General features: G+C 46.6%; 2 protein-coding genes and 1 long non-coding RNA gene across 4 annotated transcripts; 1 reads left to right on the top strand and 2 right to left on the bottom strand.

Annotated features, from left to right (window-relative positions):
- Window positions 1–811: 811 nt before the first annotated feature.
- On the bottom strand, window positions 812–9,141 carry cdhr5-rs (cadherin-related family member 5, related sequence). Of its 2 annotated transcripts, none has more exons than XM_055020802.1 (15): window positions 9,009–9,141; window positions 6,079–6,158; window positions 5,799–6,007; window positions 5,674–5,730; window positions 5,511–5,603; window positions 5,329–5,415; window positions 5,108–5,218; window positions 4,819–4,983; window positions 4,316–4,406; window positions 4,124–4,230; window positions 3,844–4,044; window positions 3,643–3,765; window positions 2,623–2,701; window positions 2,323–2,513; window positions 812–1,664 (listed from the first exon to the last, which is right to left on the bottom strand). In XM_055020802.1, exons 2-15 carry the CDS (start codon window positions 6,143–6,145, stop codon window positions 1,302–1,304), a joined length of 1,944 nt encoding a protein of 647 aa, XP_054876777.1. In that variant the 5' UTR covers window positions 6,146–6,158; window positions 9,009–9,141; the 3' UTR covers window positions 812–1,301. The 2 variants fall into 2 exon arrangements, with proteins under 2 accessions (XP_054876777.1, XP_054876778.1); XM_055020803.1 differs by lacking the exon at window positions 9,009–9,141 and adding an exon at window positions 7,187–7,231.
- Window positions 1,509–2,410, top strand: LOC129351952 (uncharacterized). The gene is made up of 4 exons (XR_008604815.1): window positions 1,509–1,670; window positions 1,738–1,898; window positions 2,178–2,248; window positions 2,339–2,410. It is a non-coding gene; the product is annotated as an uncharacterized LOC129351952 (long non-coding RNA).
- Window positions 9,142–10,776: 1,635 nt separating the features above from the next.
- drd4-rs (dopamine receptor D4 related sequence) lies at window positions 10,777–16,549 on the bottom strand. The gene is made up of 4 exons (XM_055020810.1): window positions 16,285–16,549; window positions 16,098–16,210; window positions 13,887–14,555; window positions 10,777–12,451 (listed from the first exon to the last, which is right to left on the bottom strand). Exons 1-4 carry the CDS (start codon window positions 16,522–16,524, stop codon window positions 12,253–12,255), a joined length of 1,221 nt encoding a protein of 406 aa, XP_054876785.1. The 5' UTR covers window positions 16,525–16,549; the 3' UTR covers window positions 10,777–12,252.
- Between the last annotated feature and the right edge of the window lie 1,465 nt (window positions 16,550–18,014).

Genomic DNA, 18,014 nt, shown 5'->3' with positions numbered 1-18,014 from the left:
CAGAGGTTGCAGTTCATCGCCATGGTGATGAAAAGGACAGGAAATTATTCTTCATCTGGTTTAGGGGTCCACTGAGACATTTCCATGGCCAGAGTTTCTGGATGACCCGGAAATGTAAGTGGTCATCCAGGGACAGAACCAGTCCCAGTGGGTCAGCAGTGATTCACGGGCTGTGGGAGCAGACAGATTCTGTCCTGCTGGTTGGACATTACTGGATCTTCAAACAACAACCCAACAGTACCTCCTGTTTACTAAACCTGGTTCTGGTGAAGTCATCCTGTCTGGAACTGGCCTGGTTTTCATCAAGCTGCTAATGTTTTTCTCCTGAATCAGTTTCTGATGTTAGAACTCCTGGCCCAGAACGTTTACTGGAGGGAAAAACTGGAGACGGTTGGAAATGCGCCTGAGACGGCTGCAGGTCCTGAGTTGGCCTCTAGGAGGCAGTAGTTTATCTGGACTGGAGGACAAACCACTTGAAGCCATTAGGTGGCAGTATATGACCAATAAACACATAAACATTTCTTGTAAAGTTGATGGGGGCTGTAGCCGGTTCTGGGTCCGGTTCCGGTCTCAGTAGCTCTTATATGCTTGGATAACTGGTATAAATGACATAACTATATTACAGATTTGTTTCCTATATTGGTTTTACATGTTGCTTCTTAAATTGTGTTTTGAAGATCTACTTAACTAATTTAAAAAAATGAAATATGAAAACTTCGCTTTTATATTTTCTAAACGTTTTACATTTTGGGTCAATAAAACACTTCATCTTTTGTCACTTTTAAAATATTTATGTTTTTCTGGCTACTGATCAGATTCCTGAAGATCCATTAGAAACATGAACAAAGTTCTCTTTGAGTTCAACTGCTGTTTTTATTCCCACCTGAAACGAGGGCCAGACCTTCGGTTCCTAGTGTCACCAGGCAGATTGAATCAGCAGAACTTCTCAGACGATCCGATCAGAACCATAGGGACGGAAAGAGGAAACAGGATTTCATTCTGTTATTTGTGTTTGTCTCCATCTCAGGATGCAGGGCACGGAGTCGGCTCGTGTGGGCCCCCTGGTGGTCGCTATGCTCACTACTGCAGGTATAGTTAAAGTCTCGGGGGAAAATCTTCCTGTTTTTGTCCACATTGTTTTTTGAAACAGAAGTTAAACATGGTTTTATTCATAAGTAATTTCTGAAGGCATTTTTCATTTAAACCACTAAAAACAAAGAGAGTATGAGTTTAAATCTGCCAATCAATCACACATTGCGTGTCCCAGACAGTCTTGATCTGTGATTGGCTGGAAGAATCTTTCAAGTGTCCCCTGATTGGTCAGTGTTAATGTCCTTGTCACTCTGGGGCATCCCACCATGGACCTGCAGGCCTGCGGCGACGTCAGATGACCTCTTCCAGCCGGACGCCACACCTGCAGGTTTCTCTACCATGACGAACAGATCCGTCTGAAAGCGGCAGCGGCCTGTTGGATCGCTGAGAGAGACCTCCGAGGATGGAGACTGAGGTCTGGACCTGCTGTCAGCTGCTGAGAAGGAGGAAGTTGGAGGAGGAAGAGACTGCCTCCGGATGTAGAGACCCTGTCTGCCGTGGAAGCTGCCTGACCGCAAGGACGCCTGACGACGGAGAGCCTCATCCATGAAGCCTGGAGACCTGGAACTCACCTGAAGGTTAGAGAAGAACCAGAGAGGATCAATACCATCATGTCCTCAAATGAAGGAAGATGTCTCCCTACAGCTGGGACACTCTGCAGATGAAGTCATCAGTGGTGTGAAATGAACTGCAGCTTCCTCCTGTTTGGAGGATGGATGGAAGCTGAAGAGGAAACAGAGAACCCAAAGCTGACCTTTGACCTCCCCAACACCCTAACTCTGGTGTTGGTGTTCAGCAGTTAGCAGGTTTGTGGTACCAGAATCAGTCTGGGTCAATTTTCACCGTTAACACTAGGTTGATCAGAACCGGATCTTCTAAAGGTTCTGAATCTTTTTCATAGTTAATGTTTGTTACCAATCAGCTGCTGGAGATTGTTCATTTTAAGTGGTGCTGTTAGATTATTTAATATGGTCCAACAGAACTCTGAACCCTAATCCGGCGGACCAGGATTCTGAGGTTCCTCATCTAAACATCTGGTATGAAGGTTGGTCTGTCAGCTTCATCTGGTTTCACTTCCTCTTCAGGAGATGTGTCGTCTTCTGCCCCCTGGGGTTCCGGCTGCCCCTCTACAGCTCTTTGCTTCCAAGACAACCAGGTTTGTTCCCAAAAGCTCTTCAAAACAAAAATATTTTGTATGAATTCAGTAGAACTCATTTATTTGATCTTCACCTTCTGATGCTTTGAGGTTGTGGTGACGGGCAGGACATCAGCTTCCTGCGGCCGGCGCCTTCGCACGAATCGAAGCAGCAGAAACAAGAAGGCTGACAGAAACGTCAGCAGGATCAGTGCTGCGATTCCTCCTGCCAACCTGCTGTCCACATCCCCAAACAGCTGTTGCTCTGTGAACGCACCATGAGGCACTGGAAAAGAGGGAAGGGGTCAGTGAACGCACCATGAGACACCAACAGAACACGTTGCACCAGAACGCCAGTGAGTAGGTGCACTAGTCGGCTCCCAGACTGTTCTCACCTGCTTGTCCTCGCTGCAGGACTTCAACGTCCACTGAGGCTGAAACTTCCTCTCCTGATTCTTCATCCCTGGCAATAACCTGGAAGTCAACATTCAGAGCATTAGCCGTGTCAGACTGACCACGTCTGAGCTCCAGAACACAGAAACTAAAAGCTCAGCGGGCCGAGGCGAGGAGCGTGGTTCCATTCAGCGCCGTTTAGTAGAGGAGCTCAAAGGAAAGAGACGAGAACTCGACAGTTTTGTATCGGAAGAAAGCGAAATTTTTATCAGATTCCTCTATCAATAGCTGCTGGAAAAAGTTACCAGTCCGACAACCCGGTTCTGAATATTTATCTGAATATATCTCTGCAGAGCTGAGCAGCAGACAGATCAGCTGCTGCCTCGCCTCCGTCAGGAGCAACTCTGATAAAAACTGATTTATAAACCTGGAGGCAAAAGGTTCTGGGTTTTGGTTCTGACAAAGATCCATAATTTAGCTCGTTAACCTGTTTAGATGCTGTGCTGGTTCTGATCAGATGGAACCAGATCCTGGTTTTGTTGGACCAGTGGAGCGTTCATCCACCTGTCAACTGTAATTAATGAAGTTATCAGAGTTTCAATCCATGTCAGACAAATGTACCGGCCCGGTTTTGGTTCTGATCAGATCCAGGATCTGGTTTGGGCTCTGAGTCTCTCCATGGAGGTTCCCTTAATTTTTTGAGCTCTAACTGCAGGACTCCTGGGGTTCTCAGTTTGAGGTCAGAGAACTTTGGTTCCGACGGCAGAACCCCAGGACGGACTGGGAGGCAGTGTGGAGTTCTGTGATGTTATCAACCTGCAGCCCATGTGACCGACCTGCAGGACAATCAAGCGTGCTGATTGTCCTGCAGGTGGAGCTGGAGTGGATTCACGCTGGGAAGCTTTTAGTCTCCTGCTGCTTCTGCTGTTTGACTTTCTGCCTCCACCTGAGAACCAGGAGATGGACCAAACATCACACCTCACTGGGTTTTCTAACATCAATTCAGGTGTGATCGAACTCGCCTGCAGAATGTGTCTGTCAAAGGCCCTCAGCTGGTCCGTCCGGGCGATCAGAACCCCCTCCTGGGTCACTCGGTACAGTCGGGACGGTGGATGGAGGAAGAACTGGATGTTTGGGTTCACTCCCTGCTTTTGGACAGCAGTGGTGAGTGGACAGGTGGGACTCAGGTGACAGAGTACAGGAGGGCCTATCTGCTTTCTTACATCAGAGAAATCCTGGTCAGATACCTGGACCTGCAACACCTGGTTCCCATAGGTGGAAACGATGGCGGCGGGGCTTGAGCTCTGGATGATGAAGCCTTTGAAGGTGGTTGTGTTAAAGACTGGGGGGAAGGAGTTCTCACTGAGAACCCTGACCACAACCGTGGCCACGCTGTACTTTAACCGGTCCTCTACCTGACACACCTGGACAGCAGCGGGAACGGGCTGATCAGAAACACGATACGGAGACTGGAAAAGAAAGTGAAGGAAGTGCTGCTGTTACCATGACGGTGAGCGTGAAGTTTGCTCCTGGCTGACGCTCATCTACAGCTCTGGTAAGCCTGATCTCACCTGTCCTATTGTCCATCACAAACCTGCCATGATTGTCACCTGTGGGCTCCAAAACACACCTGGTCACTCCTGGTCAGCTGTTCAGAGCTGTCATGTTGAGATAATAATGCAGATTTCTGCTCACCTGACAGGATCGTATACATGAGAGGAGCGTTGATGCCTCGATCGCCATCCCGGGCTCTGATTGGACCAGGAGAAAACTCCAGAGCCAAGTCCTCAAAAGGGAAAATTGGCACACCTGGAAGCTCAGTCTGTGTTGGCAGCTTAACCAAAACAACATTTCTGCCTGTGGTCTTTCCGTCACACAGGTTGAGGCTCCAAATGTGGTGTCTAGTGTAAAATGAACCCACCCTTCTGTCTTCCTGACAGTATCTTTGGTTTGTCCAATCATGTTGCGAGGCTAAAACTGAGGCCTTCCTCTCCAGCACCTCTTAGGGTTCCCTAATCTGCAGGGAGTTCTGGTTCTCCTGTCAAGATCACTGGATCTGTTTCTCCTCTGTCGGCGCTTTGGTTTAAACGTCACATCCCAATCAATAAAACGGCCAGGTTCTGTTCTGGTCGTCATAGACCAACAGTCACTCCTTCACTAGAACCGGCGTTTTGGGTGCAGGTGTTGCTGCTGTTTACCTGGTGTTGTCGTGTGATGTTGGCTGTGTAGGTTGGGCTCATGCAGATCGGGACACCTGGAGACACAGGTGTGCAGGGCAGGAAGTGAGGATACTGGTCGTCAACATCCTCGATGTCGATGGTGAGGACAGTGGAGATGTTGAACTTCTCCTCAGTGTTTGATTCCTTCAAACAGAACCGCCCACAGACTCTCATCATCACATTGACTACACAATGTAGTAGTCTTCTTCATGTAGTGAAATTTGTAACGTTGGACTCTTGCTGGACCTGTTTACAACCAAACTTTCACCTGGGCCCACATGATGATCTGTAAGCGAGTTCTGCTTTCGTAGTCCAGAGGTTTGCTCAGCACCACTTTCCCACTGTTGGGCAAGTCGATCCTGAAGAACCATGCATCTTCCTGCAGGTAACAGACAGCAGGTGATGCAACTTACCTGACAGAGGTTTGCTTTGCAGAACGAATCCTGAAACTTTGATGCTGAATGGGCCACAAGTAGACGGGGATTTTACCGAGGATTGGTCGATGGTGTAGCTGATCGTATCTCCATCTGAGTCGACAGCCTTCACAGTGAAAACCACAGAGTTTACTGCTGCAACCTGCAGAAGAATGAAAGACTGACATATAAGTGGTTCCTGTACTATCTGTGAGATCATACAGGTTCTCCTGAAATCCATTTGTTGAGAAGTTTCACCTCGCTGATGCTGAACGGTTGGATGGACTCCTCCAGGAACTTTGGTTTGTTGTCATTTTCATTCAGAATCTCCACCAGAATCCTGTAGTGGCTCTGAAACCAGTTTACATTGCCTTGCTGGACTGACTGGTGTGTATGTTCTGGTCGTGTTCTCTGAACTTACTTGTTTGACGTCGTCCTCATAACAGGTGAGCTCAGCGATCAGAAACGGTCCCAGAACCTGAGAAACAAAGATGCTTTGGTTAATCAGACATGCCGCACTGAGTTTTAGGGCGGTCTGAGCCGTACCTCTCGGTCCAGGACTCTGGATGCAGACGAGTTGAGTCTGATGGTTCGACCTTCTAAGTAGAACCAGTTGGCATTTGGTCCGGTCAGGCACAGACGCACGGTGTTGGCACCTGGGTCAGATCTGATGCTGATGTGTGAGATGAACTGACCTGCTGGGCTGTTCTCCCTGACAGACGCAAAGATGTTGGAGCCGGCCGTACATAGACTGGCTGAGGACCAAACAGACGCAGTTAATGTACTGAAGCAGCACCAATAACTAATAATATAGTAAATGGATTACCTGTTGCAACATGGCAAAAAACTCTGAGAACTAGCTGCCACAGCAGCAGACAGAACATCCTTGACATTTTCTTCCTTCACCTGTTTACAACAGAAGCCATTGGATCAGAATATCTGGGGTCAGCAGATGAAGCTCGACTCTGAAACGCAGATTTTCTTTTCCTCTCTTGCTCTCAGTGAAGGCGGATGCTTTTTTCCCCTCTGCTCCCTCCCTGTCTTTTTCTATATTTTTGGAGTCTTTCTTTGCACATCCTCCAAATCTACAAATTATGGATCTGGTCAACCGGTCTCTCAATGCAACTGATCAAATTCTCTCGATGAGCAGACTGAGCCCTTTTGTCCTGTCGGGACACACCCAGCGGGATTCACCCTGGATTTACTCATGATGACAGGATTTCTGCTGTTTGTAGCTTGTGTATACCTGGCTTATCAACAAACATCTCAGACTGTTGGTGTGGACAGAGACCCACGTCTTTCCTTTGGTTTGTTATTTTGTTTGTATTTCCTTTTAAATCCTGTAAATCACTTTGTATTGCCTTGTTGCTGAAAATCTGCTCTATAAATAAAGTCGCCTTTACATCAACAGATCATCGTCTTTATTAGCAGCTCTAGAAAAGGAGCAAGTTATGCTCTGGAACATAAAACACCTTATTCTGGATTAAGGTTCATTCCTGATTTTATTGATGGTGCTAAAATGATGATCTGAGATATGGAAGCCTTGACACTTCTTATTTACCCAGGAAGGGTCAAAGGTAATCTCCTAACTATTTGTCTGTCCAAGATTATTCCCAAAAGGAAAACATTTCAGGTCCAGCAGATTCATCCCAAGGTCAGAGGTCAGAGAAATGACAGGAACCCCAAGAGCTCCATCTCTACAGGTCTCATTCTGTAGGACCACTACGAGTCATGACCCTGAACAAGCCTCATCTCTCTAGAAACAAGATGGCTGCCGGACTGAGGTTAGCCAACCTGCATCTGGAGGAAGGACAAAACTTCTAGGACAATGTCCTCTGGACAGAGGGGACCAGAACAGAGATGATGGACAGTCTGTGTTGGCAGACTGTCCATCATCCATAATGATGTGGGACTCCTGGGCTCCTTGCAGTCACCTCTCCGTCCGGCTGGCCTGCGGTCGGCCGCTGTCTCGCCCTCGTTGGACTCCTCTGTAGACCAGAGTCCTCGAGGCGATGTGAGTCCATCTGTCCAACTTCTGAAGTTTGGTCCAAACCGAATCATCAATACAAGAGTGGTCTACAGCAGAAAGGCCTAGTCAAAGTCCAAATCTCAGCCTGACTGAGATGTTTTTCTTTTCCAGGATTATCCTGCACGTTCAGATGTGCTGTGTTTCAGCGGGTCAGCGGTGTCCTGCGGCGGGGACGGCAGGAGGTCAAAGCTGCCTGAGTTAATGAGAACGTGAGTAAATTGGAGACGAGTCGGGACGCTCTGCTCGTCTTCATCACAGCCGTGAGCTTCAGCATGCGCTGCAGAACCTCTGCTGCTCGATTCTGTCTGCTGCAGCAGCGAGGCGTTCGCTGACCACAAAGGAGAGTTCTGTCACGGCTTTCAGCTAACTCCGTTCCTTAGAAAGGATTTCTCTCCACTAAGTCCTTCATTGCAGGAGCTGCTTCACATTCCAGAAGTGAAAGTCCCTTCAGGACCAGCAGGAACCAGTAGAACCAGCAAAGTGTCTCCTGCTTTTACTGTGCAGGGTGAGGCAGAGTGATTGTCCCTGTTTTCACTGGACTGATGCAAACAGCTGTTTAACCCTTTAACTCCCGTCCATCATGAAGGACGGACCTGATGACATCAGCAGCCGCTGAAGACGTTCTCCTCCCAGTCCATACTGGGAAACATAGCAGCTCCTGGTCCTGTCTGACCACCTCTTCAGGGCACATCTGGTCATCAGCAACCTGTGCTTGCTCTCCAGGTGAGTCCATATCTGCCAGAACCAGCAGCTGCTGCTGCTGCCTGGCTCCAGGGCCTTGGCAGCTGCTGCTGGTTCATGTTGGGAATTCTCCATGGAACTTCAGATCTATTCAGCAGCCTGAAATTAAACGGATGTCTTGTTGCAGCTGAATGGACGGACTCCGGTTCAGGTCCCTTCAGTGTCTGCTGAACCACTTCTCTGTTCATGACCTTTGACCTATGTATTGTCCACCTTTTCATTTTCTGGCTGAAGAACCAGATTTTTATTTTAAATGTGCTCCAAGCAATTGATGCTGCCATGCTCTCAGAGCAACAGGCCCACAGCATCACACGTCCTCCACCAAACCTACCAGAGGACTTGAGGGGACCTGCTGTCCCGCCTGGAGGGACAGGTACTGATCTGAGGACATCAGTTCCTGTCCCAGGGAGGTTATGTTTGTGATGGTGGGACAGGAAACAGATGCAGGTCGTCATGGTGATGCCACCCTTTGACTGTTGTCACCCAGGGAATCGACTTCAGTCCAGCCTGGACATAGGCCTCTGTGTCACTGGCCTACTTAAAGCCCAGCAGGAGCAGAAATCACCGATTCATAATTTAAGATTACTGATGGATCGTTGAAATCAGAATGAAATCCTCAGCTGATTTATTTTGAACAATTAAATATGAAGCTGTTCACTAAACTAATGTAACTCATTTCATGTTTGGTTCTTGAGAAGCAAGAGATGAACTTCAATAATGATAAAACAATAAGAGCCACATGATAATGCAATATTGGATGTCTTTAGAGACGGACGAAAATAAAACAAACTTCTCTCATTATTTTGACATTTAGCATAAATAATTGAGTTCCTCCAAACAGTGGATTTAGAGTCGAATGGACAGAAAATAGGATCCAAATGGGTGCAGTAGAACATGAACCCAGTAGGTTCCTGCTGAATGAGCTGGTTCTACTGGTTCCTGCTGGTCCAGCAAAGCCTCACATGGCCATAAAGTAAAATTCTCACCTCTCCGTCCGGCTGGCCTGCGGTTGGCCGCAGTCTTGCCCTCGCTGGCTGCAGATCTGATTTGTCACAGATTCATGTCTTCATGCTTCGGCTCCAGAGCTGGAAGGAGCTAGCTGTGTCAGAAGTGTGTGTGTGTGTGTATCACAGAGTGTGTGAGGCAGCATTAGAGAGCTTATGCAGCATTAGTGAGCAGGATAAGTAGGCCAGCAGGAGCCTGTTAGTTCCACCTGCTGCTGTCAGCTGATTATCAGCTCGGCTCGACTCATTCACTGCGTAATTAAACTCATTCTGGAGGTAAAATCCCAAAAACTATGTGGGTTTGATTATTGGACGTTGGTGGAAGGAAAAACTCCATCAAATTCGGCTGCTCCATGAAGGCGGCCTGCTCTGATTGAACCACAGCGGCCCAACAGGTCTATGGGGTTCTCCTGCCTCTGCTGATTAGCCTGACTTTACAGTATATGAAAAAGTTATACTGTAAAGTCTTAAATATTTTCATTTCCCAAATTTGGGTCAGCTGTTTGTTATATTTTAGCAGGACAATGAGGTTTATTGGATTCAATAGAAAATGTGTAACATGCATGAAGAAAAGACTTGAGGGGTGCAGAAATTTGGGCACCTCAGCAGAAAAATCACATTCATATTTAGTAGACTCTCCTCTGCAAAAATAACAGCCTCTGGAATTCCTGCGACACGCAACTTTAACAAGATTTTCAATTCTGGCATTGGCCACGCAGCCCCAAAGCATGACGGTACCTCCACCTAATTTTACAGTGGGCAGCAAGTGTTTTTGGAATGCTGTGTTTCTGACACCATGCGTGACCCCAAACATCAGTCTGCAGCACCTTATCCCAAACTGTAGCTGGCTTGGTTCTGGCAAGCTTGCAGAAAAGGCTTCTGCTGCATCACTTCCTCTTCTTGGTCAAAATGCACTGAATTATTGAACGATACACAGTGACACCATCTGCAGCAAGATGAGGTCGTATGTCTGGCCTGTTCTTATCATCCTTTTTCTCTGCCTGTGATATTTGTCTTGACCTGCCACATGTGAGCTTAACTAGAACTGAGCTGTGCTCTTAATCCTTACTGTGTTCCTCTCAGTGGAAACTGACGGCAATTACTTTTTACATCCTTTCCCTAAATCGTAGTGTTGGTCTTTGTTTTCTGATAATGTGACAGTTGTTTTGAGGAGAACAACTGGCCACCTTAAATACTTTTTCTAATGATTGGATGCACCTGTCTATCAAGTTCACATCTTCATCAGCTTACCAAATCAATTTTTGTTCCAATAAATGAGTGATAAGTAGATAAAACATTATAATCAACAACATAACAAAGGTGCCTACATTTCTGCATCTATCAAATTTTGTTGAAATTATATGGCATATTTTCTTTTAGTCCACTAAACCTCATTTGAAATATCACTGAGCCCATCAGTTATTTGATATATCAAATTGAAGAAACTGATCAAACACCCAAAGCTTTGGAAATTAAAATATTTCAGATTATCAGGGTTTCCCCAAAGATTTTCTGTAAATATTCCTGGTTATACTTCCTTGTTTTTATTTTGCTTGGCCCAGACTCTGCTTCCCCACTCACTGTAGCTTTAGATACCAAAACCTGCACTGTAGTGGCGATTCAACCAAACATCCAAATAAAAAGTTCCACCAGCCACTATGAGGCACTGGGGTCCAGATTCTTGACACAGGCAAAAGAAGTTTAAGGTCCAAACTTGTTGATTGTCTTGGTTGCTTTTATTTTCCTTTTATACAAGCAATTACAATGATCAAACGTTTCTTTGCTCTCCTGCTGACCTCTCTTGCACTGGTAAAAACCATAGGCCCCAAACCCAAATGCCTGTTGGTCCTTTACCAGGCCCCTACACTTATAGAATGTGGGCTGACCCGCCTCACTTCCTGTCTGGCTTACAAATAAAAAATAGGAAAAAATAAGAAAACAAAACAAAAAATAAAATCAGTTATTAACCTGCAAATAAACTCTGTAAATAATGCAAAAAACTAGAAGTTTAAGAATAAACTAACAAAATTTAAATAGATAAAAAAATAAAGAATAAATAGCTCCAACACTGCACATTTAGTGTCAAGACATCCAGTCTTGGTGAAAATGGGTAAACGCTCATAGTTTTTGTTCCCTACAAAGAGGCCTGGTGCCCCCATCCACACGTCGAAAAGCTCTGCTGTAAGACATTTCAGCCATCTGGATAGTTCCTAGGAACCAGGAGACCTCTGGACCTTCATAGCCAGTTGGTTTCCAGAACCAGAGATGGACCCACTGAACCAGGAGCCAGTCAGATCCCAGATGCTGACTGAAACCTTGTGACTTTGAAGCAGAAATAGGTTATGGTTGTGGTTCTGCCTCCTCATACAGTTAAAGGTTCATTTGCCCAGATGACTTTTGCTGTCTCAGCTGCTCTGATCTTTAAGTCTCAGGTTCTGCTGACCTCAGATCTGTTCCAGGTGCTTTGCAGCTTGTGACTCAGGACAAAGAAATGGGTTTGGGATGTTCTGCCCCCAAGATGTGTTATTCCATGGTGGAACATGGAGGGACTGAAACGGATCCCAGGCCTGGGAATGTGATTCATCTCAACAGAAAGCCTTGTGCTCCAGAGCAGCACAGAGGAAACAGGCTGATCCAGAACCAGCAACAGAACTTCTCTCTGCAAAACATGATGTTCACACTTGCTGTTGTGTTTGACTCTGCGCAAACACAACAGAGTCTCCTTTATGTCAAGATGAGAACAGGCAAAGAGGTCTCCAACTAAACTCAAAGCGAGGCCTTCTTCATTTCCTCTGTTGGTTTGCTTTAGGATGGAGTCAACTGGCCTCCAAACCCACAAACCAACCCTTAGCTGTAGTTGGTTTTGTTCTTCACTGCTTTATTGTTTTTGTTGTCCAGAAGGAGAACATCAATTTCAGTTACATCCCATCATGCCCATTGCACACATTCAACAGCTACAAGTTACAAAACCTTCATCAAACATTCAGATTTCTGTTTGTCTCTGCAGCAACACAGATGTCCACCCTCATCTAGAACAGCGTTAAAACATGGAACCTCTCGGATACCGAGGAACATCTGTCCAACATCTGATCCTCTGGGCTGCTCTAAGAAACACAAGATTGTTCTAAAAGAAGAGACTGTTTGACTTCAGAGGGTTCAGACTCCAAGCAGACGACTTTCTGGATGTTCTGGAGGACGTTTGAGTTCATAGTCGATGATAAAAGCGTCAAGTCCGGCAGAAGAGCAGCCTGTGAAAGACGTTCCTGAACTCTGCGTTGAAGATCGTGTAGATTATTGGGTTAACAGCACTGTTGACATAACCTAGCCATGTGACCACAGAAATAAGGGTGGGACCAATGTCACAGGAACGACATAACACCTTGGTGACATGGACGGTGAAGAAGGGCGTCCAGCCAGGAACACGCCTGAAACACAAAAACAGTCTGGCATCAGTCACAGAGGAGCAAAACTGCAGACATTTGATGCAGCTTTAGAGGAAGATGTGAATTTTATGCTCCTTGGTGTGAAGCTGGTTCCACGCCAAGGAGCTCCCACAGTTTCTAATTTTACAGAAGCTACAGCTCAAGTGAAGATCAGTTTGCGTCCAGTTCTCAACTGTACTGTCCCATTCTGGGAGGCATTGTGGTCAACTAACACAGAGAGAAACCAAGTTTCACCAGTGGCTTTAAATCCACTTCAACCAGTCCTGGTCCACTGACTCCAGTCTGCTCCTTTCACCAAACAAGCTGATGCTGACATCCAAGGTTCATCCCGATGGTTGACTCAACAAAGTCCAGGTCTCAAAGACCATCTGTCCAATACTTTGACTGGACCATTGTTATGGATTCTGACTTTTCTTCTGTCACTTTTAGCCTCTCTTATCTGCTTACACACACATACTGCAGCTCACATAACCATGTTTGTATGTGACTGGTGGCGGTCATATATAATATACTGAAACTGATTAACTGACCGTTATGGAGGGAACAGACTGCAGAGAAGAATAAAAAGCTCAACTACAATCTTTTCCTCACATGGTTCTGTCCATGAGCTCAGTGGCCCGGTAACACTTGTTCTGATCCATTTGGATGAGGCTTGTAGCTTGTAAAACTTGATCATTTTTCAGCATTAAAGCCTGTTTTTATATAACCAAATCTCATTATTTCTGAAGGTAATTTACACTGAGAGGTTCCGGTCGGATCCTGAAACTGGTAAACGGACCTCGTGGAGCACAGAGCCAGAAATGAATGAAGTCCAACACCCTCATAACCCCTTGCTCTGTTGTAGATGTGCTGCTGGGACCCTTGTCCCAGTGTGGACCGAGTTTCAGGAGGCTGTCTGTGGGAGTCTACGTTAAGTCTTAGTTAACGTAGACTGATGTTGATCGTCCTGAAACTGAACTCAGAATCTTTTCAGATGAACGAGGCGGACCCGGCTCGTTAGCTGGAGCTCTGCTGCTGCTTCACATGTGATCGTTGTCAGTCTGGAGAAGATATCAAGCATCACAATGAGGGCAAACCTCCTGTGGTCCTGCAGCTGCTGCCTGGTCGTCTTCAGCCCTGTAGGCTCCGAGGTCAGAGACCTTCTCCTCATTTCTTGCAGAAGACATGTTTGGTAGTAGAGATGAACTCATCATAACATGTGGACCAGAACAGTCTGGCCATAGAGTGATCAGAACAATTTTCTAATGAATCTAAGTAGATTATTTTTAAAAAACTGGATGATGAAAATTATTAAGTTATTTTTTTTAAATCTACTTTTTCAAACATATTTGGTTCATCCTTTCAGGAAATGTGGCCTAGAATTTTATGATTCGGTTTGAAGCTGTTCTGGTTCTGGTTCTGGTTCTGGCTCCAGTACTCACCAACAACGACTGGTAGAACCTTCATGGCCTTGCGCTCCCTCCCACTGACCCGGCTGGTCTTGCTGGTCCTTCGTCCTCTCTTAGTGGCCTTTTCTCTGCGACTGCTTCCCTCCCACCTCCCGGTGGGCTCGCCGTCCGACACACTGTCCATCTGAGGGGTCATCGGGTCCATATCGGCTGCCATCACCGCCCCGTGCTGGTTTTCCTCCGTCAGCAGAGTCGCACGTGGCATTGCCATGGCGAATATGGATGGAGAGGCGGGCCTTATAGGAGGTACCGTGTAAACAACCTTCTCCTGGCTGCCAGTTGTGTCTTTAGCTCTACGAAGAGCCAAGGCCAGATGAGAAGAGAGACCTCTCCGGCCGACCCGATGGGCCTGGGAACGGCTCCGACTGCTCCAGCGTCGCAGGCCACGGAACATCCAGTAATAGAGGAAGAGCATGACTGGACAAGGCACGAAGAAGGAGCAGACTGATGAGTACACCACAAAATGATCATCCTCCAGCTTGCAGACCGTAGGATCCCGACCCGGCACCTGGTTCAGACCAAAGATGACTGGGCTGGCCACGCCTAGAGATAGGACCCAAGTTGCGGTGATGAGTGTCAGTTGGCGAACACTGAACTGATTTCTGTTGTATTTTAGGGGCACTGCGACGGCAATGTACCTGCAATATAAGCAGACATACTGAAGTCAGACTAAAGTTTAGAAGATCCCAGGAAAGGAAACATCAGAGTTTACTGGATGTGCTGAACTTTTCATCACTGATAAGATGTTCTGAACTCTGACAGAATGGGTTCACATGTTCTCTCTCTGCTTTTAAGAGCTGCAGAAACATCTAGTCATGTGCCAAGCGACATCCTCTGCTCAGCTGGTAGGCTTCAGATATAGCTTCTCACCCTCAGTCCTAAAAATATATATGTGTTGTCTCAACCTTGCTTCATTCACTGAGGTGTTTTATTGCATTTTTTAACACTTTGAAAGTTGTTAATTGGACCCATTTTCACTCATCAAATTGGAAGACCAGAAAAGAATCTGTTATCTCCATAACGAGCTGCAGTTTCATTTATTACCATGGAAAAAAAGTACATTTTTCTGTTCCATGACCATCAACGTGACCTCTGTAGTAACATGTTTAATGGCTGAAGCTTTTAATTGAATTGTTGTGGATAATAAAGTTCTAGTAAAGATCTGTAGCGGGTGACAATCATTTAAATGGAAATGTTTCCATTAAACCTGAAGGCTTCTGTCTGAAAATGTTAATGATGATTGGTGCCAGGCAGCTGCTAATGAGGTCTGTAAAGAAGGAAGCCTTTAGAAGCAGACAGTGTCTGGATAGAAGCAACATCAGGACCAAAAAGATGCAAGTTGAGCTGTTTGATGCAGGAATCATATCCAGAGTCCAGCCGTCCATCTGTCTGTCCGTCTTCCACTTGTACGAGGTCAGGGGAATCCAGACGACAGCTTTAGACTCTAACTTCTGCTTGAGGGTTCCCAAAATGTTCCAAGTCCAGAAAGGATATTTAGTCCACCCAATGAGGCCTGGGTTCTGGCCTCTTCCATGTCCCATAAGGATGAGTCAGGGAAGGAACTAGATAGACGAGATATCAGAGCATCACCTTTCAGTTTACGTTTCCACCACTACATCCTTGAACAACACCTTCATTACTGTGGAAGAAAATCTGAGAGTCCTGCCACTCAGAATCAAGACAGCAAAACACCTGAACTCCTTCACTTAAAGTAGGCAGAGACTAACCTTGGGCCAGAATCATCAGAGTTACTCGAGAGTTTTAGGTCCTCAGGTTCCAAAAACAGACTCTCCTTTCCACCACACCTTGAGAACTGGGCCATGGACACCTCAACCAGAACCCATGACAGAGATCAGACTTGAATGAGTTTGACCTGGAGAGCAAATGAACTCAAACTTGTCCTGAAAATGTGGGAGCAGTTTTTCATTTGGTTACTTGTAGGAGGTATTGAGGTGAGCTTGGACACCCTCTGTAGTCTGCAGGTACACAATCCAAAACACAGCAGGTGTTACCTGACAACCTCTCTACTGGAAGAGACAAACTTTGAGCTAAAGGATCTCTTCTTGAACCTTCACTCCCATGGCCTTCCTTGCTCCTCCCTCTTCTTATCTGCTTCAGATAAGAGAATATGTTGCGTAACATGAAGGACGATGGTTTGGAGGGTTCCAGGAGCAACTTACCGGTCTACGCTGATGGCACACAAGTTCAAGATGGAGGCAGTGCAGAGCATCACATCCATGGTCATCAAAGCATCACAGATGGAGGTGCTCAGAGTCCAGGTTCCTCCCAGGAACTACAAACAGTCACAGTCACAGTCCGTTCCTCATGAACATCATCACCTCTCCACCTGCAGAACACCTGACTGACCTCAGAGTAGACGTAGAGCGGCAGCACGAGCACGGCCAGCAGCAGATCGGCCACCGCCAGGCTGATGATGAAGTAGTTGGTGGCGGTCTTCAGAGAGCGCTCTGTGAGCACGCTCAGACACACCAGGACGTTTCCCAGGATGATGACGAGGATCAACAGGACTCCAAGAACCAGGGCCAGGTAGTTGTAGTTCCTCATGCGAGCCTCTCCTGCACGGCTGCCAGGTGTCAGATTTTCCATGATGGAGAGCTGGGTTAGTGTTGGCCTGTAGCTCTCATCTAGATAACATTGAGTCAGAGGGTTAACAAGAGAATGATAGAGGAAGGGAGCTCACCTCACTGATGCCCAACTAAAGTAATGGCTCACAGTAATGACCAGAAACCCCAAAGCTTCACCCAAAAGGTTAACAGGTCAGAAGTCATGACCCTGAACCAGTCTGGCTGCTGGGAGTAGCTGAAGAAGTCAATGTGAGTCCATCAGCTGAGGCTCGGTCCAAACTGGGCCAACAACAAACACAGCAGCAAACCAACATGAGAATGGCCTAGTCAAAGTCCAAAGAACAATAGTCATTTGGGAACCAGCATGAGGGAACTGGATACCTCGAGACGTGTTTGGAGGAAGAACCAGCCGAGCCGGACCGCCTCCTGGTCCAGGTCAGAACCTCTGACCCGGACCAGTCGATCCACTGAGGGTCATCTCATGAAACCCGGTAACTAGGAGGTGCTGCAGCACCTCCATTGAATGGAGGTGCTGCAGCCTACCTGGCGGCTCTGATGGGCTTCAGCCCCTCCTCTGGCATGTTGAGTCAGTAACCATAGCAACAGGCGTGAAGGCAGCTTCCTCCATGTGAAGTGATCATGCTAATCAGAGCGTGGAAGACAGCGGGGGCGGAGCCTCAGCAGGTGTTTCAGCAGGATCATATTTGCAGCAACAGGAAATGACATAACGAAGCAATGAGGTCATCAGATTATGATGAGGTCACATGACACTGAGGTATGTTGATAATCCATAATCGTTTCATTTATATAAATTAGGAGCACATCTGTCACATCTGCTGTAATCTGATGAAGAGGAGCTGAACTGGGGGAGGTCATCCTTTCACAATAAAAGCCTCCAGCATGACATGAATTTACATCAAAAATCAGGCAGAGAAAAAGTCTGTGATTCATCAACGGGTCAGTACACGAACCAGCAGAACCCAAAGCTTCGGCCAATCAGAGACCAACCCCCCGACCCGCTGCTCTGGAACCGGGTCGATTCCAGAGGTTTCTGAATGTCCCATCATTTCAACCAGGCTGATATCTGGACTTTGACTAGGCCTCTGCAGCAGTTTAGTCCTTCAGCACCTTCTAAAGGTTCTATTGTGTTCCGTTGTTCTGGTGACGACCCAGTTTGGAGCAGCTAACAGAACCCGGGCCGGCCATGTCAAAGTCAGAGTCTGTCATCAGATGTTCGAGGAATCAGAGTTACATTTCCTGCTGTTTGCCAGTAAAACTAAAAACTTTAAGATAATAAGAACAAATAATAAAAACATTTTAAAGACAAACATAATCCTGGAGGCAGAGACAGTGCTCTGTCTGTCTGGACCTCCTGATTCTCCGGGTCAGAACTTGATAAAGTTCTGCTGCAGTACCAGCCGGTTCTGGCTTTGATTGAATGAAAGTCGACATTTTAGCATTTCAGTAGAACCAAAACCAACAAAACGTAGAGAAAGAAGAAAAGTCAAACTC

The sequence above is a fragment of the Poeciliopsis prolifica genome, unplaced genomic scaffold (genome assembly GCF_027474105.1).
Source record: "Poeciliopsis prolifica strain line A6 unplaced genomic scaffold, Auburn_PproV2 SCAFFOLD070, whole genome shotgun sequence".
NCBI classification, from domain to species: domain Eukaryota; kingdom Metazoa; phylum Chordata; class Actinopteri; order Cyprinodontiformes; family Poeciliidae; genus Poeciliopsis; species Poeciliopsis prolifica.
Note: the sequence above shows the minus strand (reverse complement) of the source record. Positions and strands in the feature narration are given on the sequence as shown.